We start from the raw sequence: 19681 nt of genomic DNA on the forward strand, positions 1-19681 counted from the left end.
CTGACAGTTTTTTAATACGTTTTTTAGTTTCTTTTTTTTTTTTTTTTTTTTTTTGTCTTTTCGCGATACATGCATAGGAGAGGAGGAATACGAGGGGATGAGTTCGGGTCTCCAATTTTATCTGAAATTGATAGAATGAAAAAAAAAAAAAATAAATAAATAAAACGAAGAAAGAAGAGGAAAGGATAATAACAACACGGGAAGGTAACTCGAGAAATTTTATATCACGTTCCTCCACTGTGTTTTCATACGAGATAGATGGGAAATCGAAGTTATTCTATTCGAATATTTATATTAACTTCAAAATTCATCGTAATGTATGCGAGTCGGTCAGAGAAGATGCGCAAACAAGAAATGTATGCACAACGTGGAAACCTTGCTGCTTTCGTGTTTTTATATATCTCTCCTTATAGAGAGAGCCCTCCTTCCAAGAGAGCGTGTTTTCAACCAACTTCTCCGCCACATTTCCCCTTAAATAAAACATTCTTTGAACGAGAAAGAAAAGGCGGGGAATCTCTCTTTTGAAGATTTGTTTTGAAAGTACAACAGTTTGGAATATTGAAATGTGGACTGACGCAGTGAAATTTTAATTCAACTCGCGCGAAGAGAAAGTTAGATTTACATAGATTCAGATTTTATAAAAATGAATTCATATATACATAATAATATTACAACAAAAATCGTAAAATCCAAACTCGACATCGACGTGACGAGATAACGAGAAGAAAGAAATACCATACCACACTTTCGATCCATTATTTTGATCGAGACAACACCACGTCCCACATGTTGATAAGTTTAAACCCAACGAAATAATAGTATCGAATCTCTCGAGTGATTGGTAAGCAAGCATTGGTCGATCATTGTCCGATCAAGTATCAAACAAACGACAATCGTTCGTAGCGAAAAAAAAGAAAAAAAAAAAAAAAAAATATCGAATGACACTCGACACGATTTTACAATGGTCGATCGTCGATCCCACCGTACGCACCTTCTATACACACTGAACGCATTCAAATGAAGTTTGCTTTTCAAATGGATTCCCCTCCCTCGCGCCCTTACGGTACACGCATAAAGTACATTTCCCACGAATGTACCTTGCAAGACTACTATTCGAGCTACGAGATGGAATTTCAAGTATATATATATATATATATATATATATATAGGAATAAAAGCTCTCGCTCCATTTATGACTTTCCTTCACCGATCGATTGACCGATTGTACAGGGCCTCGATATATCGCGAAAGTCACTCGCTGACGTTCAGAATGAAACGTCATATACCGTGGTCTGGTGAATGATATTACGAAGGCGGTTGGGAATGAAAGTACGCTCTGGCGGCGAGAAATTGTTATTCAATGCGTTGAATGCGTGAAACGAAAGTAACAAGACAAATTTTCTTACCGGATGGAAATAACAATTTTTCTATTTTTTCCCCCCCTTTTGCGAAAACGTATTCAACGGGAATAATTGTTGGTGATTGAATGCCTGGAAATGGAATATATTTGTAACAAATTTGCAAAAATGATCTCGAGTCGAACTATTTTTTGATGACAAATTTTGACCAACAACGATCCAAGCTTTCGAAAAAAAGTATTCTTTGAATACTTGGAAAAAAGTATTAATTGTTAAACAGAAGCGATAGAGGAAAGACGAAAATAAATTAATTGATATATTTTTATCGCCTCGATTCGTGCTTACACGAACAAAGGAAACAAACGAATAAAGAAATAATAACGATAATAAAATTCAACGAACACGACAAATCTTCTCTTATCTCTATTAGAAAAACAGGGAAAACGGAACAAAAACTTGTGAAAATAGAAGAAATCGATAAAAATATCCTCTACTGTTGCCCCACGACTTTTCCATCATGCTTGTAAGTTTATGCATACACGCTATTCGGAGGAGCGCGCGTCGTTTTGGTTAGAAGTTTGAGCGGGCATGTTTGGATCCTGGCAGACAGCCTGTGGCTATAATGCCAACATTCCGATGGGCAAAGTTTCTAGAGGGGTGGAGATCACGATCGAGCGTGTCGAGAGTTTGGCCAGGAAAATCGGCCGGGTCAAAAACGAACGAGAGTCGATAAAACAAGAGAGCTCGCAGGAAATGAAGGATCCTCCGGGGATTGCTGCCGGTGAGGCAGGATCAGGGGCCAGAAACACGAACTAGTGACAACATCGTTATTTCTCCACCGAGATTTCCTCGGGGATCTCGTTAGGATCCGTTCTCTATGCAGTTCGATAGTCTTTTAAGCGGTTTCCACGAGGAAAATTACAGGCCGCCGTCAACCACTTATCAATCCCGATTTCGAAATCTCTTCCACGCGTGATGGATGATATCGCGCTAGCTCGAATAAATAATCGAAATGGATTCCGATTTGTTCGATATTGTTATATCGTTAAGTCAGTTTAGGAAAAGACAGCTGCGAAAAAGAGCACGTGGTCACGTGTAAGATTTGAAACGTACACGAGAGGAAAAAATGGATATGTACGAATATATTTTCTTCTTTTCGTTTTTCGTATTTTCTGAAAAATGTCAATCGTTGCAAAATAGAAAATCACGTCACGTTTATATCGAATTTTATTAAATTAGCGGAATCGCATTCCGTCACAATTCGACACGTTATTTTTCATTTTTTTTTTTTTTTTTTTTTTTTTTTATTATTTTATAGTAGTAAGATTACAATAGAACTCCATTTAGACGAATTTAATGGGGAGTAAAAATCGTGCGATAACGTTACGGTACAATAATGGGGAAAAAAATGATTTTTCAGGAGACCAATTTCACATACAAAGGACATTACTCCGTGATACATCGATGAAATTTCGTATGTTCGGTAGAAAATTCGAAAATGTAGGGAAAACATATTCTTCCTTTCTTGCTGTCAATTTTTGTTCGAAAGGCTGAAAAAATTATCAAGTGAAGTAATATTCGAAAATGAAATTTTGTGCAACATCCTAATCGAATAATACCCAATTAATTATATTGGTATAATTTGCATATTCACAAATTCATAAAAGATTATATACCAATTATATAATTATATTATAATTGTATATGTCATTTCAATAAACCAGTAATGAAAAAAACGTAAGAAAAATATTACTTTATGAAAAATATCAATTTTCGATCAATTTTGTCAAAGATATCTGCATTTGGTAGCAGTTATATAAAGATTCGCATTAATACAAATATAGATTCCATCAAACATTTATATTCATAAACAGACTTGAACAAATTTCGAACCGTCCAACATAACTTTGTTATTTAAATTCGGTAATATCGTTTCAAAATTTTTTTTTTCATTATCACAAATTAGTCTGTTATTTCGAAAAATTAATTTGCGAATATATCATATTTCGCGATCTATCTACGCACCATTTCAAATTTTCCCACTTTTCAATATCAAATTCCCTTTATAATGATACCCAATCATCGGTGTACAAACGAAATTAACGCGAGAAGAAACGTAGCGGGGGATGCTGCTCGTTTACATGCTCGTTCGTCGTAAAATATGCAAAACATATTTAATACGATAACCATAAACCACATTTGCATGAAAATCCGCAATCTTCTCGCGTATACGGCAAGCGTAATCATAATGCACGATAAACAAATACACGCTGACAAACAAAGCCTTTCGACAAAGTTCCTTAGAAAGTGCAATAATTACTAATTTATCAAAAAGGGGGTCGGGAGAGATAAATTGGACAATCAACGCGATACCCATAATTTTGCACCATTACATTTCCATTTTGTTTCACATTGTTCCAGCAAAATTTCGGTCCCTGATTAAAATTTCTCAAAATTGGAGAAATATCACGAGACCGCCCATCGTCGTTGTAAAGATCTCGCCAAACGATTCTCGGTTTGTTAGCGCGAACGATTAAATTTCAATCGCACGCGCACATACACACACGTGGAAATTGGATTCACGGAGTAATGACAAGGTGGTAAGGATAACGAAATAGCTATCTTCGCGTTTCGATTTACCATCTTGCCGGCACAGTGACCACTAATTTGCTGCATAACAAGACCGTGACTAGCTTAATTAGCGGGCTGATTGATAGAATCCGAAACTCGAGCAATTAAGCCGTCTACGGAATTTCATGATTTGACGCCGCCCTCCCGTTTATCGTGTCCCTAAATCGATTTCGTTGGGAATCGATAGCCTCCTCCTCCAGGTTAGGCCAACCTCCTTTTCGAGCGTGCCTTTTCAATCACGCGATATATTTTCCCTTTGCACGACGACTCGTCGTGGCAACGTTGCACGACACGGAATCACAGTTTTATCTAGTTTCATTCGGGGTGATTTGGAACGAGAATCGAGTCACGCCAAAGGTAAAGAAAATACCAAGGGAATTGAGGAAAGTTTGATTGAAGATGATCGATCGAGGCAAATTAACGAAGGAACGATGTTTATTCGTTGTTTCGTCTTTTAATGCCCGATATTTAAGCAAAGTAAGGTTGCGTGAAATTAATTCAATTTAATTTCTAGAACGAAACTTTTCTATCTATCTATTCTAATCTAATTTCAATTGCTTGGAATTTGATAAATAAAACACTTTCGTAGATTCATTCCACTGAATAAATCATCGATCAAATTCTTTACAACATTTCAATTCAATTAAATCGTGGAATGTTTTCAACGTGTCGAAAGAAATGTGGCCGAAGGAATTGACAATTTGTGAAAAAATTAATATAATCACGGGACCACTTTTGTGTTTACAAATTTGATTAATCGAAGAAACGTGATAATTAAACGACGGAATATTTCATCGGAATGGAAATTCAACGAATCAAACGAGGTGGATCGTGGAAATGAAGTGGTGACATCGAGATTCGGGTAGAACGTTCGTTCGTTGCTGCTATCGACAAATTATGACGGACCAGTGTCGAAAACTATTGTTAAACTCCCCTATTCCGCGAATAGAACACAAAGGATATCGATGATGGGCGCGCATCAATCACTGGCGAGATTTTACCACTTAAACCAGCGTCAAATAACCAGAGGCAGCTGGTATCCGAATTAATTTTCGTAACCACCGATCCCGATAGAATACAACGAGCGAGCTACAATACCCGTCCGGATCCGGGATATAAATATGCTATCGATGAAAGGAATCCTAATAAATTTTATTTCTATTGTGCACGATTAAACGTGATCGAAGAAACAAAACATTGATTAATGAAACAGGATCGGAATTGTATGCGATTGTATTTTTTTTAACAATAATTTTATAAATCTTACATAACTTAAGGGGTTAAATATCACGACAAAAAGTAGCGATTGAACGAATAGAAGAATATATAGTCTCGAAAAGATTAAAAGAGGAATGATCGGATAAGATATACACGAAAAAAAAAAAATAAAATAAAATAAAATAACGCTTAATATCGCTGGAGGAATATATTGATTACAACGAAAGATTTCAACGCGTGTCAAAAATATAGAATCGAACGAACTTTCCTCTTCTTGATTCGCCTTAATACGAGGCTGATTCACTTTCTCAAAATATTAGACGCGCATTTACGAATCCGTGTGTGACCGGCAACGTCACGAAACATCATATCTGTCGAAAGTTTGTCAAGCGATTGAACGAAAGTGGTGTAAAGGATGGTACAGTCTCGAGAAACTTTTCTCGCCGATATAAAAGGAAAAGATTTAATTCTTCGAGAGGTGACTTTCATCCACGATCGGAACGGAGTCAACTTTTTAAAAGCTTCTCTTCTAAAAAAAAAAAAAAAAAGGAAAAAAAGGAAAAAAATAAAAAGTATCCACCAATATTCTCCAACTTTCGCTTTAAGCAGCGTTTAAAATTATTTTCTCGAAACGTCCGTTTTTCCTCCCCCGATCAGCGTGGATTAAAATTCTTGGATCGGTATTTCCAACCGGGGGGGAGAAAGAGCCATGGCGATGAGATATTAACGCGGCACATGAAAAGACCGATAAATTTTTCGCCCCGTGATCAAACGAATCGAATATTCGTTGCACGCGTTGGAAAAAACGAGACGAACGCGCGAGATGAAAGAGGAAAAATAGGAGATAAAGGCGCGAAACCTTTTAAAATTCGAAACGACACAAATTAGCCGCCTCCCCCCCTCCGTCTCGGGTATTATTATCGGGTAATTAGCAACGTGCCGCGTCGATTTATCGAATCGGGTTAAATGGCGACGTGTGCTGGGAATTAATGACGTCGATTTTCGAACGAATCGAGCACCCGATCAGTAAGCACTTTGTTATCTAACCAGCCACGTCACGTGTATTCATGATTCATCCCATCGTCCTTTATTTATCTTTCCCATGGATTCGCCCGTAATATCGCGAAAATATTCAAAGGATAACGATGCGTAATGAGCTGACTTTTCGGTGACGCTGTTGCGATCATTTTACACCGGTTATAATCGGGTCTTTGTGCATTTGCGCGAAATTCCAATTGCGCTATGATCTAAACGAAATACGTACGAAAGGTACGTGCAAAGTGTTCAAAGCATGGATTATGATGTCGAAGACTAAAAGGGGGGAAAAAAAGGAAAAAATGTTCGTTTAAAATTTAACCTCCTCCATTCGCAGTGTTCGTAAAATTGACAGATTGAATTTTTAAAAAAATTTTAAAAAGTAGATGAATCAATTAAAATAATTCCACAGTTCAAAGTTAATTTTGAGAGAAATTTATCAATCGTATATTTATACCAATCGAGGAATCTATTTATGATAACCAATAACAGTTTGTACACCTGTTTCTACACCTAGGAGAGAATTACATTATATTTCGGTTGCAAAAACAAACAAAATCGCACAATCTTATTTATTAAATATTGAACAGAATTTAATGTTAGAAAATTACTTGACTATATGAATAACATCGACTATATGAATATATAAATCCCTTCCTTTCGTTTCAATTATTTTCGATTCCATTCGTTATTCAAACAATCCCTCCCCCCCTCCCCCCCCCCCCTCCACCTCATCCTCGTAATTAGGAAGGTGCATTCAACGCGTTAAACTGAATCCGCGAAGAGAGTACCATTTAATTTATATCATTCCGATTAAATCCCACCAACCAAAATACCGGTTAATAACAATCCGTGAAAGCGGATGAGTGACAGAGTTGAAAAGGTGGAAGGAATTCCTTCCCGTTCTCAAAGTCGAGCATCATTAGAGTGGAATTTCCCGATTAGATGAACGCGATACATCCATGATTTTCCATGAATTCCGAGGCTTCGATTCGCGCGGCGGATAAACCGAGAAGAGAGAAATGGAAGGAGAAAAAGATCGGCAAAGAGGGGAGAGAGGGAATCGAGGGGGAAAGAAACGGGAAGGGGGGAGAGAGAGAGAGAGAAAAGGAAATGGCGAAAAGGTTGAAACGCGGGTGTCGCTTTGCAAGCCAGATCCACTTTTCGGCCTCGGATATATAGACTTTGAGAGGGTGGATACGGTCTGCATTAAGTTTTGAATAATTGGGAGACGCTGCCGGGTCGAGGACTCTAATGCACCGCTAACGAAATTGAGTTTATACGGCGGCGCCGCGAAATTGCATTTAAAGTTGAGCGCGCGTTTGTTTGAAGTCTACTCGAGTTTTCTGATATTTCTCCCCCCGAATAATTCCGTTAATTGCTTTATATATATTATATATATATATATATTACACGTTGAAATCGAGCGTGGAAGAATCGAACGAGATTCGCTCCGCCGCCGACGACGACGACGACCGATATTTTGCCAAGACGAGACAAAACATGGAAAAATCGATATTCCGAAGTAGGTGACGAGTAAAAAGTAAATAGAATAAACGAATTAAATGCAAATTGGGAGACGAAGTGGAAGAAATATGGGGAGGGGGGCAGGAATTTTCTCGAAATTTTCCCATTCGTCGGGCCACATAAATTTCGAAGGAGGGGGGGGGGGGATCGACGTCGATGCACGGAGAACATATCGAGGCGGCAGTGTCACGGCTCCAGTCGAATCCCCCTTCGTCTGCGATCCCGAAAATGGATAAACCGAGGAGAGGGATTCGATCGAGAGCGAGTGATTTACCGCGAAGGACTTGCACGCGAAACCTTTCAGAAAACGTGGGGAGGGGAGGAGAAGGGGGGACGTCTGCGTTCCTCCGTCTTTACGTATCCAGCATTTTACATCGGAGAGGGGCTGAAAGCCGACACACGACGAGGAAAGGGAGCCTCCAAGGGGTTGAATTTTATTTTCCTCCCGGGATAATCTTTTAGCTGCAAGAAAATGGCGAAAAACCCTCCCGGGGTTTCGAGTTACCGAGTCTGCGGAATAAAAGATTCAGCGCCGAAAATTACCGAGTTTTTCGCTCTATTTCTATCTTGAAGGGATATTTAATGTAACGAGCCCCTCCTCGATGTTTCCCTATCCCCCTTCCCCCCGGTTTCTCCAGTTTCTACCCGCAAATCGAAACGAGCAACAACTCGATCCCGTTTTTTTTTTTTTTCGAAACTTTCGCTTCGAATCCTCTTCCTTTTTTCAAGTTTCATCCCCTCCCCTCCCCCTCTCTCTCTATTACATCATTCGTTCGAGATAAATACTTTATCGGTATTTTATCGTTCAATAATAGAAATTTCTAAGTTTAAACTTCAATTTAAAAAAAAAAAAAAAAAGTGTTCGTGAGTTTATTTGTTTCGCTGGTTCCTCCTTATTTATATGAAATTGCGTAACAATTTGAAACGCAGAACGCTCGATGATCGAGCGAGAAATATCCCTTTTAGGCGACTAATTACCAACCATCTTCGATCGAAAGCGAAAGCAGTGGTCGTCGGATCGCACGGCCGACCGATTTCGAGCAATTTACACGATCGAGCCGCATCATAAATCGCGCGCTACGACGACCCACACTTGCAGAATCACGGCTCGTGTATCCCAAAGTGTGTTCCACGGTACGTAGGAAGAGAAATGATTGGGGAGGGGGGGAGTGGGAGTCGCGTCGTTTGCATGTCGCGAGCGGGAACAGGCTGCCACCCGTTATCGACTTTCCATCAACACGTTGGTCACTCGAACCCGTCGAAATACGATTGGCTTTTCGAACGGTGGCCGCGCTCCCTCGACGACAGATCGTTGTAATTAAATTCCATCGTGGAGAGAGCGAGAGAGAGAGAGAGAGAGAGCGAGAGCGAGAGCGAGAGAGAGAGAGAGAGAGAGCAATTTTGCATTTAAAACACCGGCAACGTACCACCGTTTACATGTAACCGGTCGAATCCACCCCCGACAACCGACCCTTAAACGGACAAATTGCCGGCCGATACGCGTGATGAACTGTCAAACCGGACGCGCAAGTTTCATCGGGACGACAATTATTGCACCTTCTCGTCCCGTTTCTTATTAAATCAGTTGCAATATTTAACACGAGTGACGTCTTTTCTTTTTCAAGAAAAATAAGATTTCAACCTTTTGCAAACTCTATTTATATTTATATTTAAAAAGATTACCAATCAAGCGACAAGAGACCCCTAGAATGTAATTATATTTTAATTAAATATACGTATATTTAATTTAAAAGAAATTTAATGGAACCGAAATATAAAGTATACGTTCGAATCGTAGAATTTGAAATTTAAGAACAAGAAAAGAGGGACGAGTGTGATCTGTTATCGAACCATTCTGCGTCTTTATGCAATTTTAAATTTAAAATTGTGCCGTATGTGGTAACGTAGAAGGATGTTGTTACGAATTTGAAGTTGGAGGCAGCCAATTAGAGGCTTATGTTCAGAATACTTAACGGTTAAAACAGACGAAGTAGGGAGAGAAGATGTAAAAGTAGATATATATATATATAAGTATACTTTATACAAAATAAAAATATTAAAACTATTTTCGTCTGGCTTTCTGACAGTTTGGGCCCCATAAGAATTAGAATTGATGAAGGAGGAATTCTTCGAATCTTTTGCAACGTTTCAGATTCTTGTTCTTCTCTATATTATAGATATTATAATATATAGAGATATAGAAATAATCGTAGGTGGATTGCACGAGGAAATTACGTCATACTTTTCCAACAATTAGTCGATGAAATATATGAAATATCAATGCGTCCTGTATTACACAGATTTCAGAATTTCGTGTTCAACCATTGTTACCTCCGGTTATTCACCAATTAGTAGTCCCATATCGAACGATTATTACGTATTGCCACGCGATTGTCGAACCGAGTGTTTCAACTAATCAAATCTAGAATAAATTAATCGAACGAGACGTATCGCGAGCGATTAAATTCGAATCCAATTTCTTCACAATACTTGGAAGATACACGAATTTACACGAGATGAATTGGAACAAAAAGTAAGACAAAAGAAAAACAACTTTAAGATTAAAGATTTTATATGAACAAGTAAATGAAAACCTCATTATTCGAGTTAACCTTTTTACATATATCTGAATTGTATGAATTTTCTCCGTCTCTTTTTGAGGATCCTACATTTAATCGAATATTCTAATTGAATATTTCAAAACTGTTCCAGTAGAAGAGGAAGGGATCATTCATTAATCGTTCCAGACTTTCGATCCAATTTACATAATCCGAATACAATTGATTCCAAAACTCCAGCAGTTTAACCAGCAACTCCCGAGTATTTCATACTTGCAATACTTACTTTCTGACGTGTGATTCATCACCAAAAATGGAATACCAAACATCCACAAATTATCAATGTAAAATTTTTCAATGTAAAACATTAACACAATGGAATGCCAGGTCAGAACCAGAATCGATTCGAAATTTCAACAAAATCGATGCAGACAGACTCGGGAACAAACAAATCTGATTTTCACGCTTTGAATTTTTCATCGAACGGCGAGAAATAAAAAGAATGATATCCGATTTGAGTTGATTCGAGAAGGATGCTCGTCACAGGGCGGAGATTTTCTATTTCGTCGCGTGGAAAAGAAAACGAGTTGGGGATGGGAGCGAGCGCGTACGTCTGCGAATTAGCTAGCAGCCCGAGCACTTTGTGCGCACAGTTACTTCCCCATTCCCTTTGCTCCCTTCCGCCTTTTGCACGCTCGCTACCCCTCAATGCGACTCCACCGAGTACATACCGCGCCACGTCCCTCCATTATTCATGACATTATTTTCCACTTCGATAACTAACGCGATCGACTTTTCAGGGGGGGGAGATCCTGCGGCTCGCAAATCCGTCCGCTCGCGGTCCGGCTCCCGTGAAAAATTTATATCGATTCGGCCTCGCCTCATTTTCGAAATGCGAGAGAGAAGAAGGGAAGGAGAATTTTTTTGCGTTGATGGTAATATCATTAAGAAAACGTTGAGTCGATCGTTCGAATTTAATTATTTAATCGAGGGAATGAAAATTTGGGGACGTTGGGATAAGGAATATTTTTACAAATTCATTTCGTAAGGAATGAGTGTGAACGATTTTTCGCGTGTAAATGGCAGCGAGTATTCAAAAGCACGTTTCATATGTAAAAAAAAAAAAAAAGAAAAAAAAAATGCAGTTATATCTTTACGAATTTCATATATTTCTTTCAGCCAAAAACTTTGTATTGGAGGGTGACAAATATCGAGGCAAAATGAACAATGGAGAAAATTTACAGTGTATGGCAATTTAGGGGCGAAAACATGAATGGAGAACCCTTTGGAAATTCATGGATTAGGCGCGATATAACAGACGCTAATATCGTGAAACGTGTCACGACGCAACTGTCTTTTCGGTATCAAATTAAATTCCTGAGAACATAGCCCGTCATTATTAAAATATTTATAATTGGATCGATATTTAATAACATTGTCTCTTTTGACGCGGCCGCGTTGTGAAATTCAATTAAATTGTTCCCCCGCTTTGAAAATTTCTAAGTGGAAATAATTAATGTTTCGAATAATGTATAATAATACGTGTAACAGTTTTTCTTTTCTTTTTTCTTTTACGCAATAAGAAATTAGGGAAATTAATTGATTATACTCGAACGTTTAATTTGAGTATATGTTTCGTTAAATAAATCGATTATTATGCATATATTATAAACATTATGGGAGTATGAGATTAAAAGTGAAAGAAAAAGAGTGAAATGCTGTTTTGAAATGAGAAATTATCACTTGTCAAAACGAAAGAGTATAGAATAATGTTTCAACAGACGAGAGAGAGAGAGAGAGAGAAGAGAGAGAGAGAGAGAGAAAATTGTTTCGGAAAAATGGATTTAATTTTTAAACCAATTTGAATATTTTCTTACATTTCAACCGATTACATAAAACTGTTATTTTACGATCCACTGACACGACACTTCTTTTTTCTCGACACTTGCTATGTCCATCTGTAATTCTTACAGCAACAGCGACAAAATAGAAAAATCTCGTACCGGAAGAAAACTACGTGCGTGAAAGGATTTTTCCGTTTACACACATTCAAAAGTGTGGAAACAGTAAGAAATAAAACCATCATTCGTCAAAACGAAAAGAATGATAAAATATTGGATTAGAACGTTGAATTTGTATATTATTAAAATTGTATAAAAATATTAGATATTATCGAATTTTTTCCTTCTAAAATAATTGTCAATGTAAATAAATATTTATTGTAAGTTACTTTGATAATTATTCGCAAGAATATGGATGCTTCCAAACATTTTAACAATAAATAATATACGAGACGTTATATTTTTAAAGATTCTCTAAAAGGAAAACGACTCGTAGTCCACGATATCACTACGATAAAGTGAGAAACAAATATTTAATCCGTAGAGTCTTCGTGATAATCGTGCAATTTCTCTTGTTGCGTATATGACATCGCATAAATAACAAAATTACGATAAAACAGCTTGTTAAACGTATTATGCAATGAAATCGTATCAATTATTGCAAACGATATTGTTATTAACCTTGTCAGAGCGATCATTAATTAACTTGGAGTCAATCGATGGCGAATATTCGGCCGAATCTGTTGAACGTAGACGCAAAACAAAATTAATTAACAATAGAAAATTAACAATAAAAGTCGATTTTATATCGACTCGAATTAATTAATCGTTCGTCCCTGGAAGGATCTTCAGTGTTCGTGCATTAAAAATTCAATCATCCGCTTGAATAAATACGCAACACTCGCGAGATATGTTACGGAAAATCGGCCAACAATTTCATCGACGCGATAATTCACATATTCTTCCTGCGAGAATATAATAAACAGAGTTTTCCGCGATAGTGCAGCTATGCAAACAGTTGAATACAGACGCGAAATATTACGAATAGTTGCAAAATCAATATTTCCAGCAGCTATAATTAACTTATTAAAAAAAGAATTTTACGTTCATCGAATTGTTAGGAAAAATCGCATTCCATTGACATCGACGAGGAATCTTCTTTGGTCATTCTTTTTTAAAGATCGTTCATTAATCGTCTAAAATGAAAATTGACAGCGTCGTTAAAAAAAAAAAATTTATGAATCAGCCGAAACATCAAGTAAATATAACCTTTAATCTCGATATTGAACAACAATTAAGTATTATTCTACATTATTACAATATACGAGGATTTTCCACCATTTCTTTGTTTAGTTTCGTCGAAGAAGAGTCTTCTTGCGCGAATTTAAATTTTTCCATCTAAACGGAAAAGAAAAGAGGAAACAAAAAGGAAAGGAGCGAGTCACACGTGGCCACGTCGATGCACACACAGATACACCATGATGATGCAACGAATCAAGCGAATATAAATTCACACTTGCCGTCCGAACGTGAGATATAAACGCCGATTCCTCGCTTCTTGCGCGCGTAAATCTCACGATTTACGAGCAATAGTAGATACATTTGGGGAAAAGATGGTCAAAAGTGAGTTCTGGCGCGCATTCACGCCGAGATATATCGAGGCTGATCATATTTTTGCTTTTACTCTGTGAATTCCAGAATCGAAAAATTAGATTTCCTTTTCCTCTCCGCGTTTCAGTTGGACAGAAAGAATACAGAAAAATTCTAAAAAAGAGAAAAAGTGAAACGAAAAAATAGAATGAAATGGTATATGGCAAATATATATACGACAGGGCGTCGATTATCGAGACCGGTATTGCATCGTCCCTATTCCATCATCTCTTGAAGCCAGTGCAACGATATCGATTGATATAGCAATTACTCTTTGAGGTTAAAAAAATAGCCCGAAACCTACGCTGCAGATAAGATATTCTGAAAAATTGAAAAATCGACGTACCTAATTTTAATTTCGTAATTAAAATTCATTTTCAACGATTGCAAAAACCTAATCGATTCTCTGCCTCGAAGAAGTTACATTTCAAATTGCAGCAACGGTATTTAACTCTTACTCTCGTATTTAATAAGTAATTCAACCAACGTGTAATTTCGGGAATTATAAATTGTGCAAGCAGGCAAGCAATGCGTGCCTCGTTATCCGGCATATTATGCCTTCTAATCAGCCCCAATTAATTCGAACGCTCGTAAATTCAAATTTTGAACCGATTATTATTAATCTCTCAAGTTTTTCCGCCCGAATTATAAATTCGTTCTTTCATCTTCCAGACGACGAGAACTCGTCCGTATACGGGATGGTGACGGAGGAAGGGCTGTTCGATGGAACGATCTCGACGGCGTCGGGCGAGATCTACATCGAGCCAACCAGCAGATACGCTCCCCCCGTGTGCCACAGGCAAGACGGCGGGGATAATGACACGACAGACGCCATGCATCACCATACGATCGCGTACCGTTCCGTGGACGTGAACATCCCCCGCCGCAGCGGATATCCGTGCGCGAGCGAGCTGTTGCGAGGGAACACGTTAAATGAATTAAGGTAAACACATCTTCAACTTGCCGCGAGCTAAATAACGTTTCACGCGATGTTACAACGCGTAAAGTATAATTTTCTCTCGCGAGGGCGACTAAAACGGGGCGTTAATTATGAACAAAGCGCGTTAGGCCGCGGTAATAAAACCGGTCGGTCGAGTTTCTTTACGAGGACGTTACACGCTTGAAACAAAGTTTATCACGTTCAAGTTGCATTACGTTCTCAAATATGTACGCTGTAAACTCGTTAAAAGATGTTATTCGAGAATATTAAACGCAAATAGTTCGTGAAGAACTAGTGGTTGCTTCGCGTCCATTTCACGTTTAAAGCCAAAAGTCTTTATTGCGTTTTTTTTTTTTCTTTTTTTTTTGGAAGAGAAAGCTCTTTTAATTTTAAATTTCTATATTTTTATTTGCGTGTTATTAATCCATTGATTTGTAAGTTTGATTTTTTTACCATTCTTCTTCTTTGCAATCGAATCATCGACGTGGATGGAAACTTATTTAACAAGGTTCAGGGTATCGTTTCATTCATATAAATAACTTGGTTATTTGATTATATTCGTTGGAATAAAAGAGGAGATAAGAAATAAATCGAATTCAATCTTCTCGGCCAAATTTAACCTTGTATCGCGTTTGAGACAGCTTAGCATGCAATTTGGATGTATAATATCTTCCCGTATGATCTAACATATCCAATATTCCAGATACAAATTTAATATTGATCGATAACCCAGTATCCACCGACCGATTTAATAGAATTTCAGGTGCCACTTTGAAGACGGCCGAAAGATAGATATCCGACTTTTACTACATCGCCAATGTTTAATGCTCTTAACGTGCCATTGTTCACGGAAATCAGTGAAAATATAAAAGAGAATTCAAAAATAAAATAACGCTTTCATCCGGATTCTTGAATTTACATTTATTATGTACAGCAGTACTGACATAAAAAAAAGCAAGAAAAATCGGTTTGGATTTGGAAGCAAATCAATCGATCACCTCATTGACTTGTGATCGATACGTTTTATTGTAGAAATTCAAAAAAATTGAAATCCAGATTTCCGATATTATACTCATGCAAAGAGAATGAAGGATGAGCGGAAGGATTTTCAATGTAAGATTGCGATTATTTTGATTATTTATTTTGAAGAAACATGAAAGTCATTTTCATGAGCATCGAATCTCGTTTGCCATTCCAATCAAGAAACGCGACAGAAATCTTTGTATCGTTTCCACTGTATGCGTATATCCATCTACGTTAGAACGCAAGCTTTAAATACTTTAAACGCTCGTTCAGCCCGCGTTCAGTTTTCGGAATCACATCACGTGCTACGCGAGGAATTAAACGTGTACAGCGGGGGGGAAAAAAGAAAAAAGTTATAAAACGCGAAAACTGCGACAGTACATAATAAAATAGTCGTATAAAAATGAAACGTATGTATAAAACGTGAAATGCAAAAATGAATTGATCGATTCGAGTAAGAAAAAGTACGCTTAAACAGTTACGTTAAATCAAAAGATTGCAATTGCTGTTCAACAAGTGTGTACATACATTCCTCTATTGCTGGGATATCCTTTCTTCTCGAATTTGGCTAGAAAATTCGTTGAAATTTATTTGTAGAACGAAATATCGAGACGATGCATCGAGAATGGAATCCTCTTTCCATACGACTGCCACAGAAATGATTGCCAAAAATAAAAAGGTTCGAAAGAAACGAAACGAAACGTTTAAAGGGAATCCAACGAATTCCATCACGATTCCCCTAACCCCCTCTCTTGTCTTGGCGCGAGATTCGGGAAGGAGTCCCGCTGGAAACGATCCTCCAAGTAAATTGGCTCCAACCCTGTTACGTATTACTCGACATATGTCACCCTTATCTCCTCGCCGCATCCCCGACGATTTCTCTCGATTTATCCCGGGCCAACGGAGTTGATCAGTTCACCTCGGTGAGGGATTCGCCCGCCGCTCTTCCTCTGCACTTTTCCGAACGCTTAAACGGCGAAAAATCGTTTGCAGGACGACGAACGGGACGTGGAGCGGATATCTCGGGGAGCGGCCGCTCTATCAATACGAGGGGAAGCCCCGTGCCAAGCCCGGCTTGTATCCGAAAGACGTTAGGAAGAAGGACCCGATGGCGAGCTCGCATAATTTAGAGGTGCTCGACAGGTAATCTTTTCCACGAATATCTTCCTCCTCCTCCTTCGTTCTTTTTAATTTTGCCCTGGTATCCGCCGCCTTCTACGTCTCGGTGTTATAATACATGCTGCTTTATTCGAGCGATTAATCTCTGGTTTCTATCATTAAATCGTTTACGCGGGAATGAAATTCTACTGTTGCGCGAGCAATGAAAGGAAAGTAATAAGATTTGTTAATCGACGAGAGTGAGACACGTGAATTAATTTTTGCAAAAAAAGAAATTCGAAAATACTTGTGTAAAAGCATTTAAAATTTTCAAAAAATTGTAAATCTTCTTCTTTGAAAATGTTTCATATCTCATTTCACGGGGGAGGAAAAAAATTAAATAGCAAAGCTTTATTGTACAATAACGACGGATAATTCCATTTTAGTTTGTTTTATTTTCTCGCGTATTTATCATATTTTTCGAAAAGACGAAAGTATAATTTCATATCCCGAAATTCGAATAGCAATTTCGAAACACTTTCGCGGTGACGTCGTTTCACCTGTCCGACCACGAGCTGCCTCGTTTCGCTCACGTCAACGCGAAAAGTTACGAAAAAAAAGAGAGAGAGAGAGAGAGAGAGAGAGAGAGAGGGCGCACAGGGAGGGAAGAGAGGGGAGGTGAAATGTCTTCGCGCAACTAATTGAAATCCCCCTCCCTCCCTCCCCCTTTTCCATTTTACACGAGCCGCTGGAACCTCGAAAAAAAGAAGAAGAAAAAAAGTTATACAGACCGTGCAGTAAAAGTTTTACACCGTCGTTCGTTCTCGATCACCACATCTCATCCCTCCTATATCCTTTTTCTCTCTTCCCTTTTCCTTTTCTTCTTCTTTTCGACGCCTCCATTTGACCAGTCTTCCCCTCCCCCTCCCACGTGCGCTTCGATGAAATATTCCAGCAGGTGGTGGTGAAGAAAGTGCCAAGAGAGTCAAACAAGAGAGCCGGAAGAGAAGAGAAAGAGAAGCGCGACTTATCGATTCTTGGTGTTTGCCAAGAATCCTTGCTTGCGCTTCCATTTAAAGAACGTAGCGAGAAATCGTGGTGGCGCGTGCCACGATGAAAATGTCAAAAAAAACGCAAGAGCAAACAGCATTATCGACCGATCCAATTTAACCGGTTGTCGCGACCGAGTTATCCTTATCGAACGTTTCCGGCTCTTTCCATAGGCGCGGCGTTTGATTTGTTGTTCGAGTGCGGATCACGTATCGGGCAAATCGACTGTCGTCACGTCAAAATCTTCTGCTCTTTTCGCAGGCCGCCGAGCGTTCGAATATCTATCACCCTAGCGGAGAATCTGGAAATTTCACCTTTGAAACAGATTTGCGGACAGCGGTGTTGGACAAAGAGATATATATATATATATTACGAATTTAATTTTTTTTTTCATAGATATCTTTTATAAAAAATAAAAAAAAAACACGAAATACAAACTATCACTTTCTACGCATTTAAACCATTTTTTTTTTTTTTCTACGAATGGGTAACTGGTTTTGAATCGACGATGCTGTTATTGACCTTTTTCGAATGTTTTAAAATTGTATTTAAAACACTGTACGCAAAAAAATTGCGAAATAATAACGGAGTAACCGTATTTTTTTTTTTTTGGAAAAAAAAGGGCAATTGGATACCACGGTAAAATTGAAAGGGATCCTATAATTTTTTATCCGTGGAAATACAACAATTTCTGGGATAGCTCGCCAGTTCCATCGAGCGGAATATAATTAAAAAAAAAAAAAAAATCTGTCAAAAAAATCCGCGTGAAATCGAACTTATCGAAACTCGTATTGTCAACTGTATGTAGAATATCAAGAGGTAAATACTCGTACTGAAATTTGTTTTTTTTCTTTTTTCTTTTTTTCCCACTCGTTTGTAATCAGATTGTACAGGGAGCGATATTCGAGAGTGCTCCGCAAACGAACCTCGGTGGATCCAAAGAAGACCACTTGTATGTTGTATCTGCAAGCGGATCACACGTTCTTCAATCATTACAAGTCGGAAGAGGCCAGCATCGAGGTGATGACTCGCCACGTGCAACGTGTCAACTCTATATATAGGTATACAGGTGTGTTGGAAAATACGTAATAATAATATTTTTAGGTAAATATTTCCCGTTTGCATGATCGCGAATTCGTCGTATCTGGAAATCGGTGTATTTCCATGGAAATGGAATTACACTCGTTGCTGATAAGTCGGCAATTGGAAAGGCGACTCGATCGTTCGCCGACACGCGATCCCGTACGATGCGACATTTTTCTCGATATCGATCGAAAGGTTTAAGCTTAAGATTTATTCTTTGCAGTATTTTATGTGAAATTTTTTAATTGCATGGAATTATTATTTTTTTTCTACGGTATAAAAAAATATCGTACGTTAATGTCCACTGGCTCGTTCGTTCGTTCCAATTTATCCATAATATTTCTTTCAATTGCCTTCTTCGCAACATACGCATCATATGAACCTCCATTGATGAATATCAAGTAAAGTAATTTCATAATTCGGCTGAATGAAATTTACTGGTAGTAGATATTGAATGAGTTTAAACAAACAGAAAATGGAAATCAAACGACGACTTCGTGTACAATTTTATGTCAAAAACGATCATTGATTCGTTCCATTATAGTTTCCAATTAAACAACTGTACAGCTGTGATGACACGTTACTCGAGATTCGTCCAATTTCCAATGATATTAATTCGATTATAAGCGTTATTCGCGTTTTCATAATCCAGATTATTATCTATTATCA

The 19681-nt window shown here is 38.0% G+C and overlaps 1 protein-coding gene across 2 annotated transcripts in view; it reads left to right on the forward strand.

The window, feature by feature from the left end:
* LOC100866886 (disintegrin and metalloproteinase domain-containing protein 10) overlaps positions 1–19681 on the forward strand; it is a 133718-nt gene that overhangs the window by 81838 nt on the left and 32199 nt on the right. For both annotated transcript variants that reach the window (XM_086915607.1, XM_086915610.1), the window contains exons 4-6: positions 14491–14761; positions 16775–16924; positions 18814–18998. In XM_086915607.1, the coding sequence (XP_086771733.1) occupies positions 14491–14761; positions 16775–16924; positions 18814–18998 (606 nt within the window). The remainder of the gene's footprint in view (positions 1–14490; positions 14762–16774; positions 16925–18813; positions 18999–19681) is intronic.

This window comes from Apis florea, unplaced genomic scaffold, assembly GCF_048593485.1.
Source record: "Apis florea isolate Af1SG1 unplaced genomic scaffold, ASM4859348v1 contig_2153_pilon, whole genome shotgun sequence".
NCBI lineage: Eukaryota > Metazoa > Arthropoda > Insecta > Hymenoptera > Apidae > Apis > Apis florea.